The sequence below is a fragment of the Cebidichthys violaceus genome, unplaced genomic scaffold (assembly GCF_023349555.1).
Source record: "Cebidichthys violaceus isolate CVI_PGR_0920_01 unplaced genomic scaffold, fCebVio1.0.p SCAF_3, whole genome shotgun sequence".
NCBI lineage: Eukaryota > Metazoa > Chordata > Actinopteri > Perciformes > Stichaeidae > Cebidichthys > Cebidichthys violaceus.
Genome location: NW_027176483.1, coordinates 9,256,446 through 9,279,559, shown reverse-complemented (window position 1 = coordinate 9,279,559; position 23,114 = coordinate 9,256,446). Strand labels below are relative to the sequence as shown.

Genomic DNA, 23,114 nt, shown 5'->3' with positions numbered 1-23,114 from the left:
ATATTAAAATATGTAATAAAATGATATATTACAAGACATAATTTGAATCAGTTGTATTATTTTATTCATCACTGTTATATAGTTTAAAATATGTTGCCATTATACACGAATAAAGCATCTGTACATTCCAGGTTTTTTATTATATTGTACACACATTGTTATTGATTTAATGAGGTAATTTGTTCATGCACATTTTGGGCTTTTTCTTTCCAAATGTTTTCTTGCTGTCCATCAACATCTAAGGTTGGAAGATTTTATTTAGTGTTAATATTGTGGTGCTTTGTGAAGCCCTTCCTAGAAATGAGCCTGGCTTATCATGCACCACAGATTGTCTCTCAAACTTGGCGTTACCGACTAGTCTGTAGAGGCTTCAAAGTCAATATTATAGGATTCTCTGGTAAGAGAATGAGCTCAAAGGTACTCTGCACTTCCACATGGCGCTGTTTCTCCACTCGGAAGTTCTCAAGCATCTGCAAAGACAGAAGAGAATGCACACAGTTAATATGCAGTGTAAATGAGCCGCAGAGTACAGTGGGTACTTTATTCTCTATATATCTCACATGGATAAGGAAGAGTTGCATCTCTGCCTCGGCTATTCTGCGTCCTAAACACTGACGGGGGCCGAATCCAAAGCCCAGGCTCCTGAAGTAGTGCGTCTCTGTCCTCAGCCAACGGGAGGGCTGATACTGCTCCGGACGAAAAAATACTTTGGGGTCTCTGCCCATTGCATACAGTCCTAGCTGAACCAGAGTCTAAACACAAACACAAAAAGGTGAACAGGGCCCCAACACTATGCTTAACACTTGCTTAGTTTTTATAACAATGCTTCAACACAAAAACATTTTATATTTTTAAGTGCCTCTCACCCCAGCCGGGATGTGGTAATTTTGAACAATGATATCTTGTGTTATGTATCGTTGCAAGCTCACTGCAACTGGGTGTAACCTGAGGGTTCACAGGGAAAAATCTACATTAAAGGGCAAAACTTGGTGAACTACAAAACGTCATTTTCAGAGCAACTATGAATTAGTGGAAGCTATTCCCTAAACAACCGACATCTAACATCTCTACAGTATCATTACATATTACATATTTGTTACACCTCAGTGTTTCCTTCAGAGCTCCTTTGACCAATGGAATCCGCTTCAGCATCTCCAGCATGTCTCCCTGGCTTTCAGCCCGGGCTGCAGCCACCTCCGCTCTCAGCTCCTCCTGGAGGTTGGGGTGCCGAGCTAGTTCATACAATGTCCACAGCAGTGTTATAGATGTCTGAAACATACAAACAGAATTATGCAGAAAGACAAAAAGAAGTCACATTCTGGAAAATAAATAATTTGTCTTTTTTTTTTTTTCTTACAGTATCCACTCCTCCAGCCATTAGCTCAGTGACACTGGCCTTAATGTCTTCAATGGACAGCTTGTCCAGCATGAGCAGGCTAGCCAGGACTCCTGGGTATTTCTTTGGAATGCCATCTTCCTGACGTAACTGCCTGTAGATGTTGTGAATGCAGCGGTCCGCTGATGCACCAAAACAATATCAACGAAGTAATAAACTGCTCCACATACAGTGCAAACATAAGAAATAGAAAAAGTGATTTTCAAATAACAGAAGTGAGAACCTCCAATACTTCAAATGTTCATCCCGTTTGTTTTCTGAGTCCTACCTTGGTTGAAGATCCCATCCCAAGCCTGCACATGGTCCCGCCACACCTTCGCTCCAATCCGCCTCAGCACAGCAGGAGGTATGTACAGCATGGGTGAGGTAGTCTTGAACATGAGGGTGATGCAGTCAATGAAATGTTGAGCTTCAGGATCAATGTAGTCCAGCATCAAACCCAGGCGCTCCCCATACAGCACTGAGCTCACCGCTGTGAAGAACAAAGCCAACATGAGACAAAGATGAGCAATAATATGGGAGAAAAAAAAGGGCACTGACCTACACAGTGAGCGAAATAAATTCTACATGGAGATAAAAGTGGTTAAAGTCAGACTTACACTCCAGTGCATATTTAAAGAGCTCTTGAGAAAGGTCAGTGGTCCATTTGTTCTGGCCATTTCGCTCTATCTTTTTGTGAACTCTGGCGACAAAATCCTGCCCCACTTCGTCCAGCAAAGGCACAAAGTTTTCCAGCACCTTTGGGGAAATCACCTCCTTGTTGAGAATCACACGGTTTGATCTCCAGTCTTCTCCATCCCTGTGAGAAGACTGTACGTTAACTTCAACTAGCGAGGAAATTATTAGTCACAGTAACACTGAGTAAACCCTTGGTTCCACGAAAGTGTCGAAATTTTGGTAAAACAGAGTTTATACAGGTAGATCAGGATAATTAGAGCACATACTTTAATAGAACTCCATATTTGCGATTCCTGTAGTCTCTGTATGACGTCCAGGCTTCAACTTTCAGCCTTTTAGGATAATGGCCCTCCGCTTTGAACAGGATAGCAGCATCTTCAGGATTGATGATATTCACACTTTCATAGTAACCTACTTTTTCTCTGAGAGGAAAAAAAGGGTTGAAAATACCATATCAGATGTTTGTTTTCAGAAAATTACCTTTTCTGTCACAAATACTTAAACACAAAAATGTTTATATTTGGACCAGAACATTAATTTCAAACTGAAGTCATTTGTTTTGTCTACTTATGTTACTGTTTACTTAAGATAGACCTTGGCGATAAGTGTCATGCAGAATTATTTTATCATCTTATTTAAAATTTTATTTATTCCGTACCTGTAAATGGGTCCAAAAGTGTTGAAATTCTGTAACATGATGCGGTGAAGGTTTTTGAAGCCATCCAGTTTCCAAAAATTATACAAGTTGGCCACCCCGTTTTTCCACAGTCCAGGAATCTCACTGAAAGGCCTGACAATGCTGCCGCTCTCGGAGTACACCTGTCTGACCACCGGCATACTGCTGCCGCAGCGCACACCTGTTGTCAGCTCTCCTATCCAGGACAGGGGCACCGTCACGGGGCTGCGCCACACACTCCACCTGGCCATCCTGACAACAACAATTCTTGCTCTGCTCTACCTTCAACAGCTCCACTGGCTCACCCAGGGACATCTGGTGCAAAACAAGTAGGCTGGTCTAAATAGTCTGCCCCCCCCCTTTGCTGATCAAGGCTCTCCAGTTGAACAACACAGCCTATTAGTATTTACCACAGTGTATTCAGCATTACTTACTGAATATTTAATCTTGTGTCATAGCACCCTGCAATCATCTGTATGTAAAAAGTGAGACTATTCCAAATAACATTAGGCTTAAAGACCTTCAGAAGGTTTGTTGTCTTTGTAAACAAGCATTTGCTTTGATTTGTGAAGAAAGACAAGGCCATAACAGAAGCTCTGTTTATAACAAATATAATCAACATATACAGTACTGTACCTCTACAATTAAAGATTTTATAAATACACATAGAAATGCAATGAACTTAATTTCTTAAAGCTAGGGTTGGTAATTGTAAGGGAAATTCCTCTGGTTATTCGCAATGTAACCATGTTAAATTCCCTTTTGTTTGATTATGCATAACCTGATCATGCTCAAAAACATTTTTGTTGTATTTGTTGAAATTCAATCCACATCCCACCAGCACTGTAATAAGCCCATCCAATAATTTTATTGGGCTGGGTTTTCTGCTGGATCCTTTTTAAAATCTATTGTACTCTTTCTAATTTCTCAACATTTCCAACCCTATCTTTAAGTAACTTTATGAGTTCTTCCAGCTTCATGGCAGTCTTAATGTCTCCCTGGATTTGGAGTCTGCCACTGGTGTAGGCAGCAAATGGTTGTAGCCCGCCCTGGAACATGGCCAGAACATCGCTGTCACTTAAGCTCAGTGTCACATCTGGCTCTCCGCACAAGGACCCTGCTCCAGCTGCACCGCTTCCTGCAGAACACACAGAGAGCGATCGAGATACTTGATATTTATCTCACTTTACTTTCGTTTTCTATTTAACTTAAACAGCTTTATTAGACAGATTTAGCACAATTGGCATTGAGCTGCTGGACTTATCTCAATGAAAATGCTCTTATAATTGGGGCATGTTTAAAGTAAGAAATTAACTATCACCTTGGCTCAAATCCACATAGTAACTGTGATGTTGTCCATCTTCCGAGCTTATGTTAAACTGAAAGCAGGCCCCAACCTGGTGGACCAAAGTTTCTGAGAGCACGAGCTTGACCCGGCCGAGCAGCTCGTCAACAGAACCTGATGTGGTCACAACTTCCTGAGGGGCACTGCTGAGCTCATCTGTAAAAGTGATGCTGTCGTCTGAAGAGAAAAGACCCAGGTGTATTATACAACATTATCAAACTGGGTACGTGTTGTACAAAAACTGTGATGTTAGTGCGAGGCCATACCTTTTTGAGGCTGTAAAATGCCACTCTGGCCCAGAAAGTGCATGGCCAACTGCTGAATGGGGCCAGGGAGGCCAGTGAGGCCTTCAAGTCCAGACACAGAGGGTGGCATGATGAGGGGTGCAGAGGGGCCTTCCCCAGGTGCTTTTAGTAGAGAGCCCAGGGTAAGCTCTACCCTGTCCACCTCCAGCCCCCAGGGTCGAGTCATCTCATTTATGTCCATCTGTACAGAGCAATAAAAGGATGTAAGTTTGACGTGATACAGTGAAAAGCCAGCAGAGAATAGATCCAGTGTTGTCTCACCCCGAGATATTCTCCAAGTTTAACTCTCTCAGTCTGGATCTCCCTGACAGTCTTCTTAGCCAGGCTGTAGGTCAAAGCCTTCTGTGCAGTCATCCTGGTTGAGGCATTCAGGTCCTGGACTGATAGTACTGACATGACGGGGCTCCAGATCCTGAACTGGATGTCTGCTCCCACTGACAGCACGCCGCCATCCAGAGTAATCACCTACAGTAGCAAAATTATGTTTTATATGGGCTGGGACCACTACTGGTCATTTGTCAAAACTATAGAGACATCTCCTCTTCATTCTTAAAGCTGGTATTGACTAAGCAATATTTACTGTGTAAGGCTGACTACTATTGACAAATGCTGGCCGCTCAGAAGGAGAGTCTTGACACCATTAAGACACGTTAACTGTATTGAAAGGCAGTAACGACTTTCAGCGATGGTTCTGTACCATCCAAAAATGACATAAGAAAAAGTTAATAAAAACAAAGAAACAGCTCATAACTGTGATAAATGCTTAAGCTTAAAAAACAAAACATTTCCATCTGCATTTAATTCTGAAGTTTATGTGGGGGCAAAGATATGAGACTAAAGACAAAATATTCAGCACATGAACAGCAAGAGTGCACCAAGAGTGCCACCTGTAGGACAAAATAAATAAAAACAGATTTTGCTTGCTGTAATCATTCCACCTGTTTATACAGGTCATTAAGAGATTTACATGAAATGCACTTTCAATGGATGTGAAGGGGAACAAACTCCACAGTCCTCTGTGCATTCAGATGTTTATCTGAAGGTAACATGACTACTATTGTTTTAAGACAGACATGAAACATTGTGAACCGATCCTTTAATATTAGTTTAATGGTTTGTTTAGTGTAGGACAATGTGGGGGAAACCACTCTTGATCACAGTTTTTTTTTTTAGAAAGTAAGGACTTAAACAAGTTATCCATCACTACTGCTTCGGTAACTAGTGATGAACTCGGTGTAGTGGTCTACCTGGCAGGGAGGGATGTTGAAAGCCCGGGTGCGCAGGTCTACTCTCTGCCACTGGTCGATGAGGGGCAGCACAAGGACAATACCAGGGCCCTTGGGAGGACCAACTCGACCCAGACGAAACACGACTACCCTCTGGTAATTAGGCACAGTCTACGAACAAGATGGCTGTTTTTATTCTCTGACAAGTTTAGTGGACATGCTGTAGGAATAACTGATGAGAGGCTTCACCTTACTTTCAGTACAAACCATCCTGTTATAGGAAATGTTATAAATGTGAAGATGTAGACAAGGAAGATGACAATCAGGTTGCAGATCCAGGACAGCCATCCTTGGGAGGTATCTTAAAAGAAAAGAAACAAAAAAGTCTTTGTCTTTAAGGTTTTTTCAGTTTATGATGTCATCTTCTCTGTGGCTTTAAGGGGAGCTCCCCACTTGGGATTGGAGACTACTAGAAAGCCTGCACTGCAAACTGGGTGTGTGGGGTTTGAAAGATGGGATTTTAACAGGCAGGAAAGGCTTTAAGAAACATGATAATGCATTATGGGAAGTGTAGGATCTAGTGTTTTAGAGCTTGACTCATACTAGGAACTTAACTACAGGATATGTCGTATGTTTTTTAAAATTTGTCTCATGCAAGTCCACCAACCTTTTAATAAGTTTATTTGCAATGCTATGTAGTGTGATGGGCTTTGGCATATGTTGTACACACATTTATTATATATTTTATCTAGTTTATTTTTGGCAAAAAAAAAATGCGATCGACTAATCGTAATAATACTACCGGCAAATCTCATATTTAGACAGCAAAATAGTTAAAGGGCAATGCTATTATTGCTTTAATTAGACTATTTATTAGTTTGTAGCCAGTTGTCTTCCCCCTCACAGTCATATATTAAATTGCAATAGCACTCATGACCCCACACAAAGAGAGCTACCATAATTAATGTTAGGTACTTACCGGTGAAGTCGTTTAGAGAGACATTGGGGATCTTGTCAAAAGAAAAGCCTTGGTAGTAGCCGCGCTGAGTGAGGCTGTCAGTGTCCACAAACAAGCCAGGAGTCCTCGGACTGGTGGTGTCCCTCTGAGGGAGCAGCTGATACGACTTGCTAAACATTGTTGGGTAAAACAACTGATATTTCTTATTTAAGGCAACTTCATGTTAACTATCAGTACGTGCTATCAGCCAAACCCGCCCTGTAGAAGTAAGCAAAGTATGTACTGTTAGTAAAATACAGGATGTTTTAGCTCACTATGCTAACTAACGTGAAGATCTTCCGTGTTTTTGCTCCAGCTCTTCTTCTCTGTGTTTACTGACGGCTCGTTGCCTATTCATCAGTAAATATGCTCATTACCGCCACCTAATGTTGCTGTAGACCAACTGCAGTCCAGGACATACTGTAGCCCCACATTGTTTCTTTCATGGTCTCCTATTTCAGATATGTTTGCAGTCAGATGTTACTGTACAGTCAGACGTATTTACTTGTTTCGTCTGAAACCATGGAAAGGTCCCCAAGGATGGAAGCAAACCAGTGATCCTGTCATTAAGTACACTCTGTAGCCTTACTAAATATTATTCAAGAGACAAATTATAATAGATCTGGACCAGTATTGGGTTTTTGGGGCAAATATCGATGTTTAGTTTTGATAAGGAACACAACATTTTGACCAAGATATGTGAGTAAGGCAGTTAACAGTTCTCTCTCTTTCTGGTCTATAAATGACTTAAAATAGCTAAAATTGGCCAATAGCCATTCTAATGTGATGGTCAGGCTCTAAATCATATTAATACAATTATCATATAATCTGTATAGTGTCTGTTTTTTGTATATTTTTGTAATATGGCTTGTTATGTGTTCTCTTCTGTTTCTGTAAAACCAGATAAAGAATAAAAAACATGACCAAAGATCTTAAAAAAGGTCCCTATTTATTGAGGACTACGCGTAGCAGACTGTTAGACCCTGCTGCAGTAAAATCAGAGGCGCTCAGAAACACTACCACTATTGTCCACAGGGACTGCCAAAATCAACACAAAACGAAAGGTTCTTGTATAGCTTTAATAAGAATGCCATACACTGTAATGAATTTGAAAGAAGTCAAAACCACAATATGTGAAACAAACAACCAGAAAACATGTTGCTTGAGAGTCGGTTTATGGCGTTTTCCTAGCAGGTTTCATTTGTCTTTCCTGTTTTCTTGTTTTAGTTAGTGTCTTAGTTTTTGAACATATCACACAGCAGCTTCTCCATGGGTGTGCTGCCAATGGTTGTACGAAAGAACAGCTGCTCTATTTTCTCAGAGCTCACAGAGTGGAGGGATGGCAGCAGAAGTAAAAGTCTCCCAAACCTTGATGGATGAGAACAAAGGAGAGTGAACTTCCTGTTTCTGTTTAGGCTTTTATATGACAAACTTGTGTGATGTTTTTATGTTTAATGATCTTTGTAGTCAGTCAGAGAGAGAGTTACATCAGGCTTACCTGGCACTTTGGCTGGGGTATAGTGAATGGATGTGCTGACCTAACAACACCTGTGACTGGTCCTGCAGATTCTCCACCTGCTCTGGGTCTTTGAGGCTGCGTGTCTCTGCAAGTCAAACAGCTTGACATTAGTTACAATGTCCATTCAGTAACAAATGCATATTGCTGAAGGATTAACTCCTCACCTGGCTTGAACAGTACAAGGGCTTTCAGGCAGGCAAACTCAGTAGGGTCAACTGCCAGGGCCTTAAAGCGATTAAAGACCTCTTCCAGGATGCGCAGGTCAGCTGTGGGGAGGCTGATCTTGGCCTGCTGTGTGGGAGGCAGATCTGGCAGAGACAGAAGAGGACAGCTGTCCATGGGCAGGGACCACTGGATGGCACACAAGAGGAACATCTCACTCCAAGCTTCCTCAAGGAGAATCACCTGAGGATGTCACAGAAATGAAGGTTATCAGTCTCACACACGATTTACGTATGTGTAAATCGGTTCGATGAATTTACAAAAAAAGTGTCGGTCAGTCTCACCTGGTCTCGAAATGGCAAGTGGGCAAAAACAGGCAAATTTTTTGCCCACTTCACAGACACAAAGAGGAGTCGTGCCGATGTCTCATATATACTCTCTGGACAGCTGGACGTGTATGGGGACAGACAGCAGTCAGAGGGAGTCCGATCTCTCTCTGAATCATTGGTTGTCACATCAATATTCTCCCCAACTGTGCATTAAAAAGAGAGTCACACAAATGTTTAGGCTAATGGGAGTACTATATTGTATTTTTAGCTTTTATTGTTTTTTTACAGTTCACTTATTTATTATACCTTTACTGTTTGATTATCTATTGTACTGGTTTAGTTTTAGTTCTTTGTTCTGTTTTCTACTGATGTCTCTTGTTGCACTATCCACTTTGCTGCGGTAAGCCTGCAAATTTCCCCGCTGAGGGACTAATAAAGGATTATCTTATCTTATCTTATCTTATCTATCTTATCTTATATTATTACGTTTAAATGCATCATTACAATTCAGAAAAGAAAATTCTACATTTCTGTGACTTATTGTATAATCCTAAAAGCAAATCACTTATCACAGTCATAAAAAGCAAAAGCAAATGATACAGTGTATTTTTAAATAGAAGTGGCTACTTGTTGTATCCACCTTAAGTTAATTTCTGTCATATGATCTCACCATCCTCAGGCTCCAGTTTTGCACAGGTTTCTGCAGTAAGCAGACTGACCATAAAGCGGTGGTAGTTATTGGGGTTGCTGCAGGGCTGTACAGCAGCAGAGGTGGTGACCAGAGGTTTGCAGATGACTGATGAGTCGGGAGCAGAGGAGGTGAGCTCCCTTGTGGTGGCCAGGTGCTCCTTTTTAGTGTCCACATTTATAGAGTCTAGACTGACATGTGCTGTGCTTCGAGGCTGTCGCTCATTCTGCACAGCTGCCAAAAGGACAAGTAAATAATATATCGGCTGAAAACATTGTACAATGACAGAAATTATATATGCACATATAATATACTCTCCACTCTCCACAGTGAAGTTATTGAGATTTTTCTCACCATCTTTGTTCATGCCAGCTTGGAGACACTTCTTTAGTCGACAAGCTTGGCATTGGTTCCGATGGGCCTTGTCAACGGGGCACCTGCCTGATCCAGCTTGACACCTGTGATATTGACAAAAAAAAAATCTTAAAAGTTAAAATACGAAGAATTTCTTGTTACACAAGTTGCATTTCTCCATTAAAAAATTATAATTGTGACTCCCCTATTAGATACAAATTGTGCTCACCTGTAGATGAGTCTTCGTCTCACACTGCGCTTGAAGAAGCCACTGCAGCCGTTGCAGGCATAGATCCCATAGTGTTTACCACTGCTTGAATCAGAACACACTTTACATAGCAAACCTTGGCCATGTGCTTTACCTGGGACTGAACTTATTTCTGTAGAGGACAGATAGCAGAAATAAATAATCAACATTTTTCTCATCCTTTTAAGACTCAACAGACGTCTTAATTGTTTTTTTTTTATTATGTATTTATTTGTTCTTTCTTTTTAGAAATTCTTTTAACTATACACGCAATAAACACAACTATTATCAATAGCATTACTCTTTTATCTGCTGTACAGAAAAAATATTTATATTTAATGAATATATTTATATTTATTTTGTTGTCATTGTTTAGCACCCTTAGATCTTTTATATTTAAACAGTTCCATATTACAACAAGCATTGGCTCACCTGCTTGAGGTCCATCTGTGAAGTCATTCGACGTGTCAGAAGAAAACATGTTAATTTTGGTCATGTGGTCCTCCATTTTGAGATATCTTCTAATGTCTAAACTTTGCTTAATAAACAGTGTTTAGACAAATAGCAGATTACTCGGAAAATAGAAAGAACAAAACAAAAGATTCTAAAGTATTTTTTGTGTAGTTGACTGGCTGGATCAAAACATCTTTCATGTGAAGTGTGGACACATGGCAATCCCTCTAACACACAAAATTGTAGTTCTTTTCACTAAAGCTTGTAATTAAAGCCTAATTTCTTCAGAGGTCATCAGAGAGTTACTCCAGGAATGCTCGATGATATCGATCCAGTGCTGTTGTCCTTTCTCTGGTCGTTTCTGATGTACTGGGGGGTCAACAGAGTCACTTCTTTACTTCTTCTTTCTTTCTCTCTGCCAGAATGAGTGTGAGCTGTCTGGGGGCTTTCTGAAGGAAGACAAGGAGATTAGCACCAGGCGCTGTGTAAGCAAATGCTGATTTGTCATCCTCTTAATCTTTACTGTCAATAAGGGTAAATCAATCAGTCACTCCATTTACAGGCACAACTGAAATCAACAAAAGAGACCACTGAAAAAGAAAAAGAAAACAATATATTTTACTTCTCACCCACACTACTTTTAAATGGTTTCATGAATGTGGCTTCTGACTGCATGGTAAAGTTCAGAGTCTCCAGAGAGCAATCTGTTCAAATTCTTAAATTGTAAGTGTGCTGGCCAAAATCATAAAGAGTATTCTATTACTGCCCACAGTATTGACTTGAGGTTTTAGAAGTTAATTACTACAAGTAAACCAATTAACTAATCAACAAGACACAAAACATAGCAATATGAACTATGTGTTCCACTCATAGTACACATGTATGTATGTTCCTCACCGTCCGGTTAACAGTGTAGTCTTACACCTCACTTAAGACATTCCTTCTGCGCCATATTGGCCCTGTCAATGACACTAATGGCTTCAGGAGAATACAGCCACCCCAAATCAGCAAAGTAGCTTAACCCTCCATGAAATGTGGTCTCCTTCTAGGAGGGGGATCACAAAAGAGGGTGATGAGAAGAAAAACAATTAGTGCAGAGATTGAAAGAGCAGCAACAAGTTGACCCTTAATTCCATTCTTCTGCCATATGGTGAGGAGCCTCCGTCTGCCTAATTAGTAACCCATGTACAATTAACTGTTGTTGCATAGCACAAATCCTAATATTCTCATTTCTCTTCACTTTAGGATATTACACAGTGGATGACCACAAAGAAATGTCAGAAACATCAACACCTGTGCTCATTATTTTTTGTACAGATCTCTCAAGCTATGGCTGAAGTCATTACACCATATAGGTAATGGCATCTAGTTCAGCTCTTTAATCAGATCAAATGTAGCAAAGACAGTAAAGATACAATGTGACTGCCTGCCGTGTCCACAGAATGATTTCTGCAATCCCTTTAAACCACTCTTGATTTTAGGAAAACAATGTAGTATGGAAAACAGAGCTCCTTCTGTTGGTCTAAATTGGCGTATAAAAGGATTACAATAGAGGCATTCCACAAGGGCTATGCACACAGAGACATTTGCACTTGTTTGAATCAATGGTGTAGATACAGATATGTTATATGTATAAATATATGTTAATAGTATGCATTGAATTGGCTTTGTATTATGCACCTGTAAAGTTTTGTGACTGCATCTTGCACGGTTGTGATGCTGTTCTGATGATAGAATCTGTCCACAGACAAATAAACACCTGACACGGTACTCAAAACCACTTCTGGGGTAGTTCCCGCCACAGTAGGTGTCTCCAGGACATTTTGCCATGACGACACAGACAGACTCGCAAGGTAAAAATAATACCAGCATCACTATCGTGGCAAGTTAGAATAGACTGCAGGTGGAACAGTAATTTATTTAATCCTCCTCATTGTGTTTGTACATTTAGTTCATAGTGTTGTTGTAATGCATCTCTTTGCTTTATGTAAAGCACTTTATATTTCTTTACATTTATTGTTATGTAAAGCAGTGGTTGTGTTTTAAAGGGGCACACAAACTTGCCTCGCTTTTCCCTGTGTACAACAAACAGCAATTTGACTATAGCATACATGCTCAAAGCAAATGAACCTGCCACAGTTTATACAGATATACACACTTGTGGCCAACAGGCCCGGCAGCTTGACCTACAGTACCTTGTATCCACTGGATGTGAAACTAGTTAAAACAGAGTTACAATAGTTCAAACGTGGCCTCAGGATGTCTGAAATGCACCTTTAATAACTACTTGTGATACGATTTAATTTCGCAACTTTGACATAATAAACAAAGTTTGGGAAGTTTATGTACACTAGACAGTCTTTCACTGCGGTCCACGTTGCATTTGCATTTACATTAAACTTTGGTTGCAGTATAAATTTGCATTCAAAACACCATCTAAACCTACTCTGTGATTGTGAATATGCCTAAAATACATATTTGTATTAACCCAAGCAGTACTGAGCATGGTAATCTGCAGTCCCATATCAGATTACATAACACAGGTGTTGCTCACATATCAGGTGAGCTGATTATCTTCACACTAGTAGAAAGGACATTTACATGTAGTCTGCTAAAAAGTCATTTTCTAAGAAAATTATTGTTGGATGTTTCGGATCCTTTCAAACGTGAAACTTAAATGAGTTACACAGAAGCAAAGAGTAACTCAGATTTCCATCATAGTGAAACACATAACATAATTGTCCTTTCTGTCTTTACTTGACTCCAGTTGACGGCACAGGTAAGATGCTGCTAACATAAGCAAAGTGCTGTTTTGAGGTTTTGTCTGGCAGGGATAACTGTCACGTTTCTTCACTCCTCAGCCCTGTGATTGCTGCGCAGATGTCGCCAAACTTTAGCAGCCCGCTGCCATGAGCCAACTGGATGATTATGTATTTAGTGGGAACATTTATGATGACAGAGCCCTGCAGGTGATTGAACACACGTCACTAGTAAAACTTTAGCTCAGTTGCTTGGCAGATCAGCTGTTGATTAGTTTAACAGTGTCGTTATCTTTCTACATATTACAAGTTTCAAGTGCAATTCGCTGTCGTCAGCTGCAGTGCATCAAACATTAAAAAGGCACATGCACTGCAGCAGGCACACATGTGTAAGACATGATTTTTTTGGTCTTTCAGAGGATGCCCTTGAACGCTGTAATCAAATCTTTGTAACAGTCTAAGCAGCTTTTTTTTATACAATCTCCATTAATGACAGCTAGTGTCAAATACTGAGATTAACTTCCTCTTCATGCACATGGAGCAGGTGCCTCAAGTTGCAAAAGCATTATGTACTATGTCGTACTTGAGAGGGTTTTTTGTGTGGGTGTTTTTTTTTTCTTTTGTTACCTAATTATGAGCTAAATTAATCTACTTTTAGGACTATGATAAAACAATAGACAACTTTTGGCATAAAAAAACAAGCAAAACTAGACAACAAACTAAGTTACCAATTTCTAATGAATGAAGGCAGTATGATCTGGCAGGATAAACTCATGCATGCTCTATTATACCATCATAAGCTTCTGTTACTCTGCATTCAGCATTTCTACCTGATTTCAAGTAGCTGCGGAGAATGGACACGAAAGCATGGTTAAGCTTTGTAGTTTCACTTCAGCAATTGTGGGCACCCCCAAGTCAGATGAAGTGGAAGGATTGAGGTGTCAGCACAATGGCAACCAGGGATTGCCCCGCCTTGCCATCTGCTGCTATCTACTACTGTAATCCCGACAATGAGAAAATTAGTTGTCTAAGTCCCAAAGTCATGTCAGCTCAATTCAACAGGCGAATCAACATCAGTGAGAGAAAATCCATGTTATTGCTGACAAAAGAACTGAACAGCTTATTTGGTTATGTCTTCGAAATAAAAGAACATACTCTTTGGCATGAATAAAACAGAACATTCAAAATAAATAACGAAAATTGTTAATGTGAAATAACATTGACATGATTACATTGTTTCTAACTTGAAATGGTTTAGTTTTCTTAAAGTAATTGTTTCACACCGTTAGCCATTGCCTTGTTTTTTTGTGTTAGCTTATGGTTCTCTGAATACATGTTAAAACTACAGCCTAACAGTAAAAGTACAACAAAGTTTGAAATAATGTATTATATTCAGAACTCTACTCTCAGTAATAGCAAGGTAATCAGGTTAACACAACTCAAGAATTAAAAAATACAGCTGCCAGCCCCAAGAGGTCATGTAATGCCTAAACTAAACAAAAATAAATGTTTTATATGTCAAATGCATTTGCTCATTTATAGAGGTAACATGAAGACAGACACAGGTTCCTCTTAGTTTGATGTGGTCTCCAGGAGGCTTCATGTTGCCAGTCACAAATTTAAATAAATTGCGGTCATGGTCCTAACCACTGAAAACTGGCCAAACATTGGGGCTTCCCTGGGATGCTCCACTTTTGTCTCTAGAGGGAGACAGACACCCTTTGACTGTTTCATAAAAGTGTGATCACAGGCAACGTACTATAGCTGATCAGAGCTGAGTAAAGCCACAGCTGATGAGTCAGAGATGCTACATGTGAGACTGGAACATGTTTAGGCTAACATAACATATATTAGTGGTTACGGTAGGAAGATATTCAGGTTTGGTTTCTCCTACATCTGCTCAATCAAAAAGTTCTAAAATATGTTCATGATTAAAACTGGGGTCAAGTGCATCAGGCCTATTTCATCTAGTGACCACAGTACTGATTTGTTTGTTGTTTTTCCATCATTTATGTGATGAAATCAACATGAAAGTGATATTTTCTACGGTGAAATATATAACCCATATATATGTATGTATGTGTGTATATAAATGTATGTGTGTGTTTGCTATATATATATATATATATATATATATATATATATATATATATATATACACACACACACAGTCAGAAGTTATGTGTGTGTGACAATTGTTCTGTGTTCTAGTTTATGCGAGAAGTCCTGTGTTCCAGGGTAGAGTCATAGTATTCTAGAAGGTATTCTCTACATCAGGGGTATTCAATTAACATTCCAAAAGGTCCAAATTGAGAAAATCTCCTCGGGCAAAGGTCCGGAACATTACAATAATATCTAACTTGCGCTATTTAGTGCCATATATATATATTCAAGAAGCCTAGTAGTAGTAACAACGTCTCTGCGTAGCCAACAACTGTCAAATCAAATAAAGAAAGTACACATCAATTATATTTTAACATTTATTATTCTCAGTTTTCAAATTTAAGTGAATGCATTATAAATAATACATATAAATACATAAATAAATGTTCTTCTCATTTCAAGTAAAATAAGGGCTGGATTAAAGAACTGACATAACAGAAAGCTTTTGAAAAATGTGCACCTTAAGAGGAAATGGTGCATAGTTACAAAATCATTTCACCTCAGGTTGATAGCATACCATCTCAAGGTTTCATTCAGAGAGAACCAGGACATTCTGATGTAGCATTTCAAAATTAAAGCCCTTCAAAATCTCATTCATGAGCCAACTTCAAATCACATTCATGAGACAATTTGTCTAATTTCAGATGGGATTTTAGAGGAGATGGTGCATAGTTACAAAATCATTTCACCTCAGGTTCTATCTCACCTCGCAGGTTCCCATGGATCCTGGTTATACCTGGACCATGGTCTTGCCTCCTGCCGTGGTTCTGTCATATGCATTGAATGTGTTGTAACTCTGTTATGTTGTTCATTCTGTACACATGACATCTATTGCACTTCTGTCCATCCTGGGAGGGGGATCCCTCCTCTGTTGCTCTCCCACAGGTCTCTTCCTCTTTTCTCCCAGTTAAAGTTTTTTTTTGGAGGAGCTTTTCCTGTTCCGATGTGAGGGTCCGGGACAGAGGATGTCGTATGTGATTGTAAAGCCCTCTGAGGCAAATTTGTGATTTTGGGCTATACAAAAATAAATTGAATTGAATATGTGTGGAAAAAGGCTGTCAATGTCTTTATTTTTCTGTATTAGATTAGCGTTGGGATTAGGCTAGCAATCTGTCTCAAGCAAGTTGTTTTCGCAGAAAAAATGTTTCAGTCCAAGAGTACAAGTTTTAAATTTAAAATCTGCATTTTATATTTTGCAATTCAAGTAGTACAATTCAACATGACATTACAGTGAAGCACTTCAGCTTCTTCCAATCATGGTGTTTGTGAACATTTCTATATTGTGATTTGCTAAATACGCAAAATTTAAGCACAATTAAATAACTATAGTTTTTAGAAAAAAAGGAAAAAGAGAAATTATAGGTATGAGAAAGCTCCCTGAGAAAGCACTTTAATGTTCAAATTATGTATTTAAGATTATAGAAACAATTTATCAAAGATTTTACACCACTTTAAAAGAAGGCAACTATGAACTTAATCCCCTGAGAAAAACCTTTCATTGTTAATCCATCCAACATCTTCAAACACCTTGGTACTCATGTTTACAATGTCCAACATACAGAGGCTCTGCTCTGATGCCACGCCTTGAGGAGAAAGGGAAGCAGAAACACCAGTATATAATAAGCAAACATATGAGAAAGTGCCCCGTGTCTTGTTAAGGTATGCCAGCCCTTAGCTCTTTACACATCCTGGATAGAAATGGTAAATTACCTCACAAGCTTGCAGCGAAAGTCCTGCAGGCGAGGAAACGCCTTGCTCACACTGGAGGTCTGCTTCTCATCACTCCAAAGTCTCTCTGCCGCAGCACTCGCCCTTGGCCTGTAATTTTGGGTGCAACCAGTGATTATTTAGAGTAATTTCATGCAATTGTTGCTGCACTTATTATATTAAGTTGATTAGTATTAGGAATTCAAAGATCTATTTAATCTTGTACCAAAGACGTGGAGTGAGATTGGTGGCATCAACATACTCCCCCCACATGCAGACTTCACCCCCTATCACCAGCTTCTTCTGTTCCTCAGTACCTGCGAGGGGATGGTGAAAAGCTTTGCTTCAATGATATGATGGCTGGTAATGAATTTACAATCAATCAGAATCTTCACTTCAAATGTATCACACCACTTCAAATAAAAACTGCAAGTCAATGTTTAAACATGCCTCTACATCACCAGCACGTAACTGAGCCACGTTATGTAATATGATATTACTTAGGCATGCACACACCAGAAAAGTTCAGTGGCTTCACGTTGTAGTAGTCACGCCAGTCCTGGCCATAGGAAATGTGGTTGATGTACCATGGGGCAGCTAGCAGGACCCTCATGCCAGCTTTGGTCATCCTGCTGAGCTCTGCCATATAACTAGCTGGGGTACCCTTCCAGATGTGCAGCACTGTGTCCTTAGGAATCTGAACAGGGTGATAAACAACATGCTGTCTTGCCCTTCTGTCCTATATTGCATCTGATGACTGTTTATATATAGTGTTTTATATATCAGAAAATAGGCACATATAAAAACTCCTTAATGAGCTTTTATCAACAAGGGCAAGCATTTACTGGCATGGTTCTCGGAATTTGTACCCCTCCAATCGGGCAAAGCATCTGAACTTTCAGATTCAAATGGATTCATAAAATCAGTTCTTATGCCGCAAAGGCATAGTCTGTCCAAAACTAGGCTGTTAATAAAACTAAGCCTCGCCAGAATATCCTTTTTACAAAATATCATCTTCTTGGAGGATACAGTGTGCACAGTACTTGATGGTACTTTAACCAAAGAAAATGGGAACTGAATGTGTAAATCTATGCTTGCAAGATTGTGTAAATCTAAAATTGTTAATTGGTTAATTTCTTTTGAATTTGGTACAGTATTGTGTACAATACCATTACAATATTAAAGCATATTTGTTTCAATCATTTGTAGTCAATTTAGTTAGTAGAGCTGACTACAATACTTAAACCAACAGAAATGCCCAATAGACAAGTTTTTATATGGAAAATTTAGTAACCAGCATGATGAAACATGATTTATTGTTAGTTTATCTAATAAGCAACCTGAATGTGAAACAACTACAGTCCACTTTTGACAGACTTACATCTTTCTTCTGTGCTGGGCCTGTGCTTTAATAATATGAAGCAAGGAGCTTTGTGAAATTACTGTCAATGGCAATATTTTTATACTTGTGTGTGTAAGGAAAGCATGTGCATGTTTGTATGGGAGCATAAGACAGCATTCAGAGCTTGTACCACAGCAATCACACTTCTCAGTCGCTGTGTCCCAATTCCATACTACTTACTAATTCTAAGTTCAGTACTGTTTGTAATGTGTTCACAATGGAAAAGTTATTAAAAAGTGCATTGATTTCTATGCTATTAAAATTTCGGTACTGTACATTCTGTATAGAATTAGTATACCATATGAAATTTGAACACAGACGATGTCTCTGTAACATATGAATGCAGTCTTCACTGCCACCTAGTCTACAAATAGAACACTCTGTGTTGCACACTCAAAAAGGTTTGGTTGTGGATATCCTATAGTTTAGAGGAAACCAAGTTTTACCTGTAAATCATTATTATAGACAAAAACCACAGCAGAAAGTACGACTTCAACTAGCCACAGCACGCAGAATCTTTTCTGACCCTTGAAGGCGAGGGGCCACACAGTATAGAAGCGGGCCCAGTTGTGTGTGGGCCCTGGCTGGTCCAGATACCATGGAGTGGCGAGAATCACCCTGAGCCCTGCTTTCACCACCCTGCGCACTTCACACAGGTAACAGCCATCTCTCCATACCTCCACCACTGATAGAGAGCTACGCTGCAACACAATGCTATCGACTATCAGACTTACGATAAATGATTGTGAGATACATTAGCTTTTCTTTATCAGACAATATACTGTTAAAAACGGTTGGTCAGTGGGTTCAAACCACTAAGTCTGCTGAGGTCAACATTATATCGGTATCTAACAAAAAGATTATAGTCAGTTGATGCCTGCATAAGTATAAATGTATTTATCCATATTATGTGACAATTACTAGCCTGTGTGAACTGAGATTTGTGAAATATTTGTGACAAACTAAATGCTACATGTTTATAAATGTAAATTTAAATATCTCCATCAGTGAATGCATATACTTGGACACAATATGAAATAGCTGAAATATTTTTTTTTAAATGGGACAAGTACTACAAAATAAAGCAGGGCTTGTTTTAGATACCTGGATCTGCACCAAGCTAGAAGTAATGGTTAAATGTAATAGTAATAGTAATAACAAACTTCATTGGTGTAAAGTAAACACATGGTGGTGCTGCAATGACATGAACATTTTCAGCATTTCAAATATTGATATTTGTGAGCATGTAAATCACTGCTTATCTGTAAAAAGCAATATAATGCAACCCTGCCCTAGCAGAACAAAAATTAGTCATATTATAAATAAATACTAAAATGTATGTGAGCATATATGAACACCACTGACACATATATTCATGTAATTATATTCATGTATACTGTATATTATATCACAGAGGCGATATTTGTTGGGGTGTACTTACTCGTTCATGGTAGTCAAACACATCCTGCCAGACAATAACTGTCTTGTTGAGGGCTGAAGTGATATTCACAATGCTGGAAATATATAGAGACATTAATGACATTTGTAACTTAAACATGTTGGTTGGTGTACATCCCCAAGCTTTTTACATTGCACAGTATGTTCCCCTTCACAACCTACTTCTCTATGTAGAATGCTTCCAGTTTGGTGAAGTCTACTCCAAATCCCATCTTCTGCATAAATGCTCGGATATCCGGGTTGGAACTCCTATTGAAATAAGCAGTGACAATCTTTCTTTTTTTTTGGTAAATTTAAAAACATGTACCTACATCATCTACCTTCCCCTTGCTTAAAAAAAACAAATTCTAAACAGATGAAAACAAATGTACAGATGTGTGTACAAATTCAGTAGCAATATTAACAAACAATAGTGATCAAAACCAGGTCACACAGTCAGCAGGATTTTAAATGATCCGTCACATTTCAACCTACCAGCAGGAAAAGTCCACCTCATCCCCTCCTAAGTGGATGTAGGAATCAGGAAACACCGATGACACTTCCTTAAATAGTCTCGCCATGAACTGGTAGGTGGAGGGTAACACTGGATTAACAGGACCAAAAGCACCTGAAGGGGTGCTCCCGCTGTAGCAGGGAGTCAACAGGTCAGACTGCCCTAGGGAATAAATGGCAATCAATCAGATTTAGTTCAACATTTTGTTAAAATACATTTCTTGTATTGTCTGTTGAGTGCAGATATTTGTTGCTACTGATGTAGCCATAAAAGTCCCCAAACACAAGATTCATTATCTTGTTGGCATTTGTAGTCTTCGCTTGCAGGTTTGACAGGATTTCTGTTGGACCAAACCAGGCATAATGCCAAATACTTTATATGTTGAAGACAAAACAGTTGTTTAAGAGTAAATTGTACCTTTTCCCCATGATTTGGTGTGGCCGGGTGAATCAAACTCAGGAAGAACCCTTATTCCCCACATTCTGGCATGTGAGATCACCCTTCTCACATCCGATTGTGTGTAGATGTGAGTCATTGGATGGAAAGCCCCCTGAATCAGAGCCAGAAGTTTTTGTTCAGGATGGATGCAACTGTTCAGTATTTCAAATCATGAATCCACATGCACTAGGCTAGTTAAAAATGTAGGATAATATAAAATAACCAAGTTATTATCATCTAGGTGGCTTGTTCTTTCTCATTACTTCATCCGCAAGACATACCTTACTGGAAAGGTCTGGAAAGGTCTGGCTCTGGTAAGGGAAGGAGGGGTCATCCACAATGTGCCAATGAAACACATTGAACTTACTGTAGGCCATTGCATCCTAACAAGAAAGATATACGTTAGTACCACGGAATGAAAACAGAAGGCTGAATTTTAGGTTATGTCAACTGTTTATTACCAGAGTTTTTAAAATGTCCTGCACTGGTAAATAGTGACGTGAAGTATCCAACAAAATTCCCCTGAATTGAAACCTCGGGAAGTCGTCAATCTCAGTCTTGTTCACAAAATACTAAAAGAAGAAACAAACGGTGAAAAAATGCTTGATTAATCTACCCCAAACATTAATCAAGCTTTATAACATGGTGAGAATGTGTATTCGATAAGCAATAGCTTTAGAGAACTCATGGTAAAATTCAGACTTACTGAGCCAAAATCATCTTGATACACCAGCTGACTGAAGGTTTCCAGACCTGCGCTTGATCAGAGGATATATAACATATAATAAGCAATCAACTAAAGCTGCACAGATAACAGTGGGATGCTTAGATCAGTTATTACACTTTGGGTGGTATGAGGAATCCAGTACAACTTGCTAACAGGCTTTGATGGAACCATAGCCTTTCCTTTGCTAACTGTAGCTGATTGTTAAAATGTCTGTTTTATTTATTTGTACTTTTGAACACATGTTTTTTCACCTCTTAATACACCCCACACGGTTTCCGCATTCAGTGATGCTTGTCCTGCAGAGACACTCAGATTATCTGGAACGCAAATAGAAGCAAGTTAGATAATGCATCAAACCCCACTTATTGTTGCCACTGTGACCTTTGCATGTGATGCTCTATCTCAGATAAATGTGTTGATACTTACATCTCTCAGATGAGTCCTCATTTGGGTAACTCTCACAATTATCATGGTCAACACTGATCTCAATATGAAATGGTTTATCCTCAAAGAATCGCAGAACACCATTTCCTGTTGATCATAAAAGTGAGATTATCATAGTTTGTAGCTTTGTAGGTCTGTGCATGAAGTAGTTTATCTTTTTAATTTGAATTATACTTCATGCACAGATCGTTGTAGAAGTGCGTATGTTGCCTTTGCACTCTCATTTTGACAATGTTACAGTAAGACTGCCATTATTCTATAAATATGGTATTTTTAAAACACAAACATTACGCTGTGCTGTACTGATCCATTGTCATTGAGGGATTTTAGGGTAGGTAGGCCTACAAGGGTTGACTGGTGAACTGCTGTCTCTACAAAGCCCATTGATCTACTTTAAAAGCCAACATGACAAACAGAACATTCAAAACCAAACCAGTGAGCACTCTGTTCTACATTTGTGTGTCCCATTATGCAATCTTACATGTGTGAATCACCGGATCATCATACTCTTAATGTTAACACTACAATTTAAACAGGCAGGATTTAAATACATAGTTTGAACATTGTTTGTGTTTATAATGACATATTCATGGCACAGCAAATTCTGGTCCTATGATATATAGGCATACATGCTGTCGCAATAAATCATCATAGAAACCCTTTGTGAATATTTACCTTTTTTTGTTAGTATGACTGGATCTTTTAACTCCCACACTAGTCTTTATGACACATCACTTTATCACTTACCAGTGTAGTCTGGAAAGATAAGAGAAAAATATCGTATGAATGCAGAATCCAGAACAGAGCATCCCTGCTGTGCAGCTGATTGTCTTCCGTATCCAAAATAGAAAGCCTGAGGGTTCAGAGGGTATCGCTCGATTGAGGAGGTGAACGTCTGCGGTAATGGCCACACTCCCGCCACTGTGTGTAGACCAAGCGGGAGGATAACAAGTAGTAGTAAATGAAAATGTGGACGAGTATATCGTCCAAAACTAACCATACACACAGCTTCCATTCTACTCCACTCAAAGGCAAACTGCTCTGTCGAGCTGCGCTAGTCAGGTGGACGAGAGCATGAAGTCACATGACTGGGGCCACAAGGTCTGGGTGATTTTATTATTTTATACTAAAGGTAAAGTAAATGGTTT

The 23,114-nt window shown here is 39.2% G+C and overlaps 4 protein-coding genes across 4 annotated transcripts; all 4 read right to left on the bottom strand.

Moving 5' to 3' along the window:
- Positions 1 to 47: 47 nt before the first annotated feature.
- On the bottom strand, positions 48 to 3,074 carry cyp11a1.2 (cytochrome P450 family 11 subfamily A member 1, tandem duplicate 2). The gene is made up of 9 exons (XM_068722883.1): positions 2,733 to 3,074; positions 2,341 to 2,496; positions 1,996 to 2,195; positions 1,665 to 1,868; positions 1,358 to 1,518; positions 1,103 to 1,269; positions 867 to 945; positions 561 to 752; positions 48 to 470 (listed from the first exon to the last, which is right to left on the bottom strand). The coding sequence occupies exons 1-9, from the start codon at positions 2,999 to 3,001 to the stop codon at positions 348 to 350; spliced, it is 1,551 nt and encodes a 516-aa protein (XP_068578984.1). The 5' UTR covers positions 3,002 to 3,074; the 3' UTR covers positions 48 to 347.
- Positions 3,075 to 3,335: 261 nt separating this feature from the next.
- stoml1 (stomatin (EPB72)-like 1) lies at positions 3,336 to 6,932 on the bottom strand. The gene is made up of 7 exons (XM_068723992.1): positions 6,606 to 6,932; positions 5,881 to 5,987; positions 5,648 to 5,797; positions 4,662 to 4,865; positions 4,362 to 4,581; positions 4,072 to 4,272; positions 3,336 to 3,888 (listed from the first exon to the last, which is right to left on the bottom strand). Exons 1-7 carry the CDS (start codon positions 6,760 to 6,762, stop codon positions 3,656 to 3,658), a joined length of 1,272 nt encoding a protein of 423 aa, XP_068580093.1. The 5' UTR covers positions 6,763 to 6,932; the 3' UTR covers positions 3,336 to 3,655.
- Positions 6,933 to 7,858: 926 nt separating this feature from the next.
- Positions 7,859 to 10,403, bottom strand: nr2e3 (nuclear receptor subfamily 2, group E, member 3). Its single transcript, XM_068723539.1, has 8 exons — positions 10,355 to 10,403; positions 9,905 to 10,055; positions 9,676 to 9,779; positions 9,304 to 9,555; positions 8,649 to 8,836; positions 8,307 to 8,547; positions 8,122 to 8,227; positions 7,859 to 7,991 (listed from the first exon to the last, which is right to left on the bottom strand). Exons 1-8 carry the CDS (start codon positions 10,401 to 10,403, stop codon positions 7,859 to 7,861), a joined length of 1,224 nt encoding a protein of 407 aa, XP_068579640.1.
- Positions 10,404 to 15,600: 5,197 nt separating this feature from the next.
- On the bottom strand, positions 15,601 to 23,014 carry hexa (hexosaminidase A (alpha polypeptide)). The gene is made up of 14 exons (XM_068723633.1): positions 22,714 to 23,014; positions 21,949 to 22,053; positions 21,774 to 21,839; positions 21,502 to 21,548; positions 21,257 to 21,367; positions 21,077 to 21,178; positions 20,775 to 20,907; positions 20,339 to 20,519; positions 20,027 to 20,113; positions 19,848 to 19,920; positions 17,521 to 17,701; positions 17,231 to 17,321; positions 17,008 to 17,115; positions 15,601 to 16,880 (listed from the first exon to the last, which is right to left on the bottom strand). The coding sequence occupies exons 1-14, from the start codon at positions 22,979 to 22,981 to the stop codon at positions 16,817 to 16,819; spliced, it is 1,617 nt and encodes a 538-aa protein (XP_068579734.1). The 5' UTR covers positions 22,982 to 23,014; the 3' UTR covers positions 15,601 to 16,816.
- Positions 23,015 to 23,114: the final 100 nt, after the last annotated feature.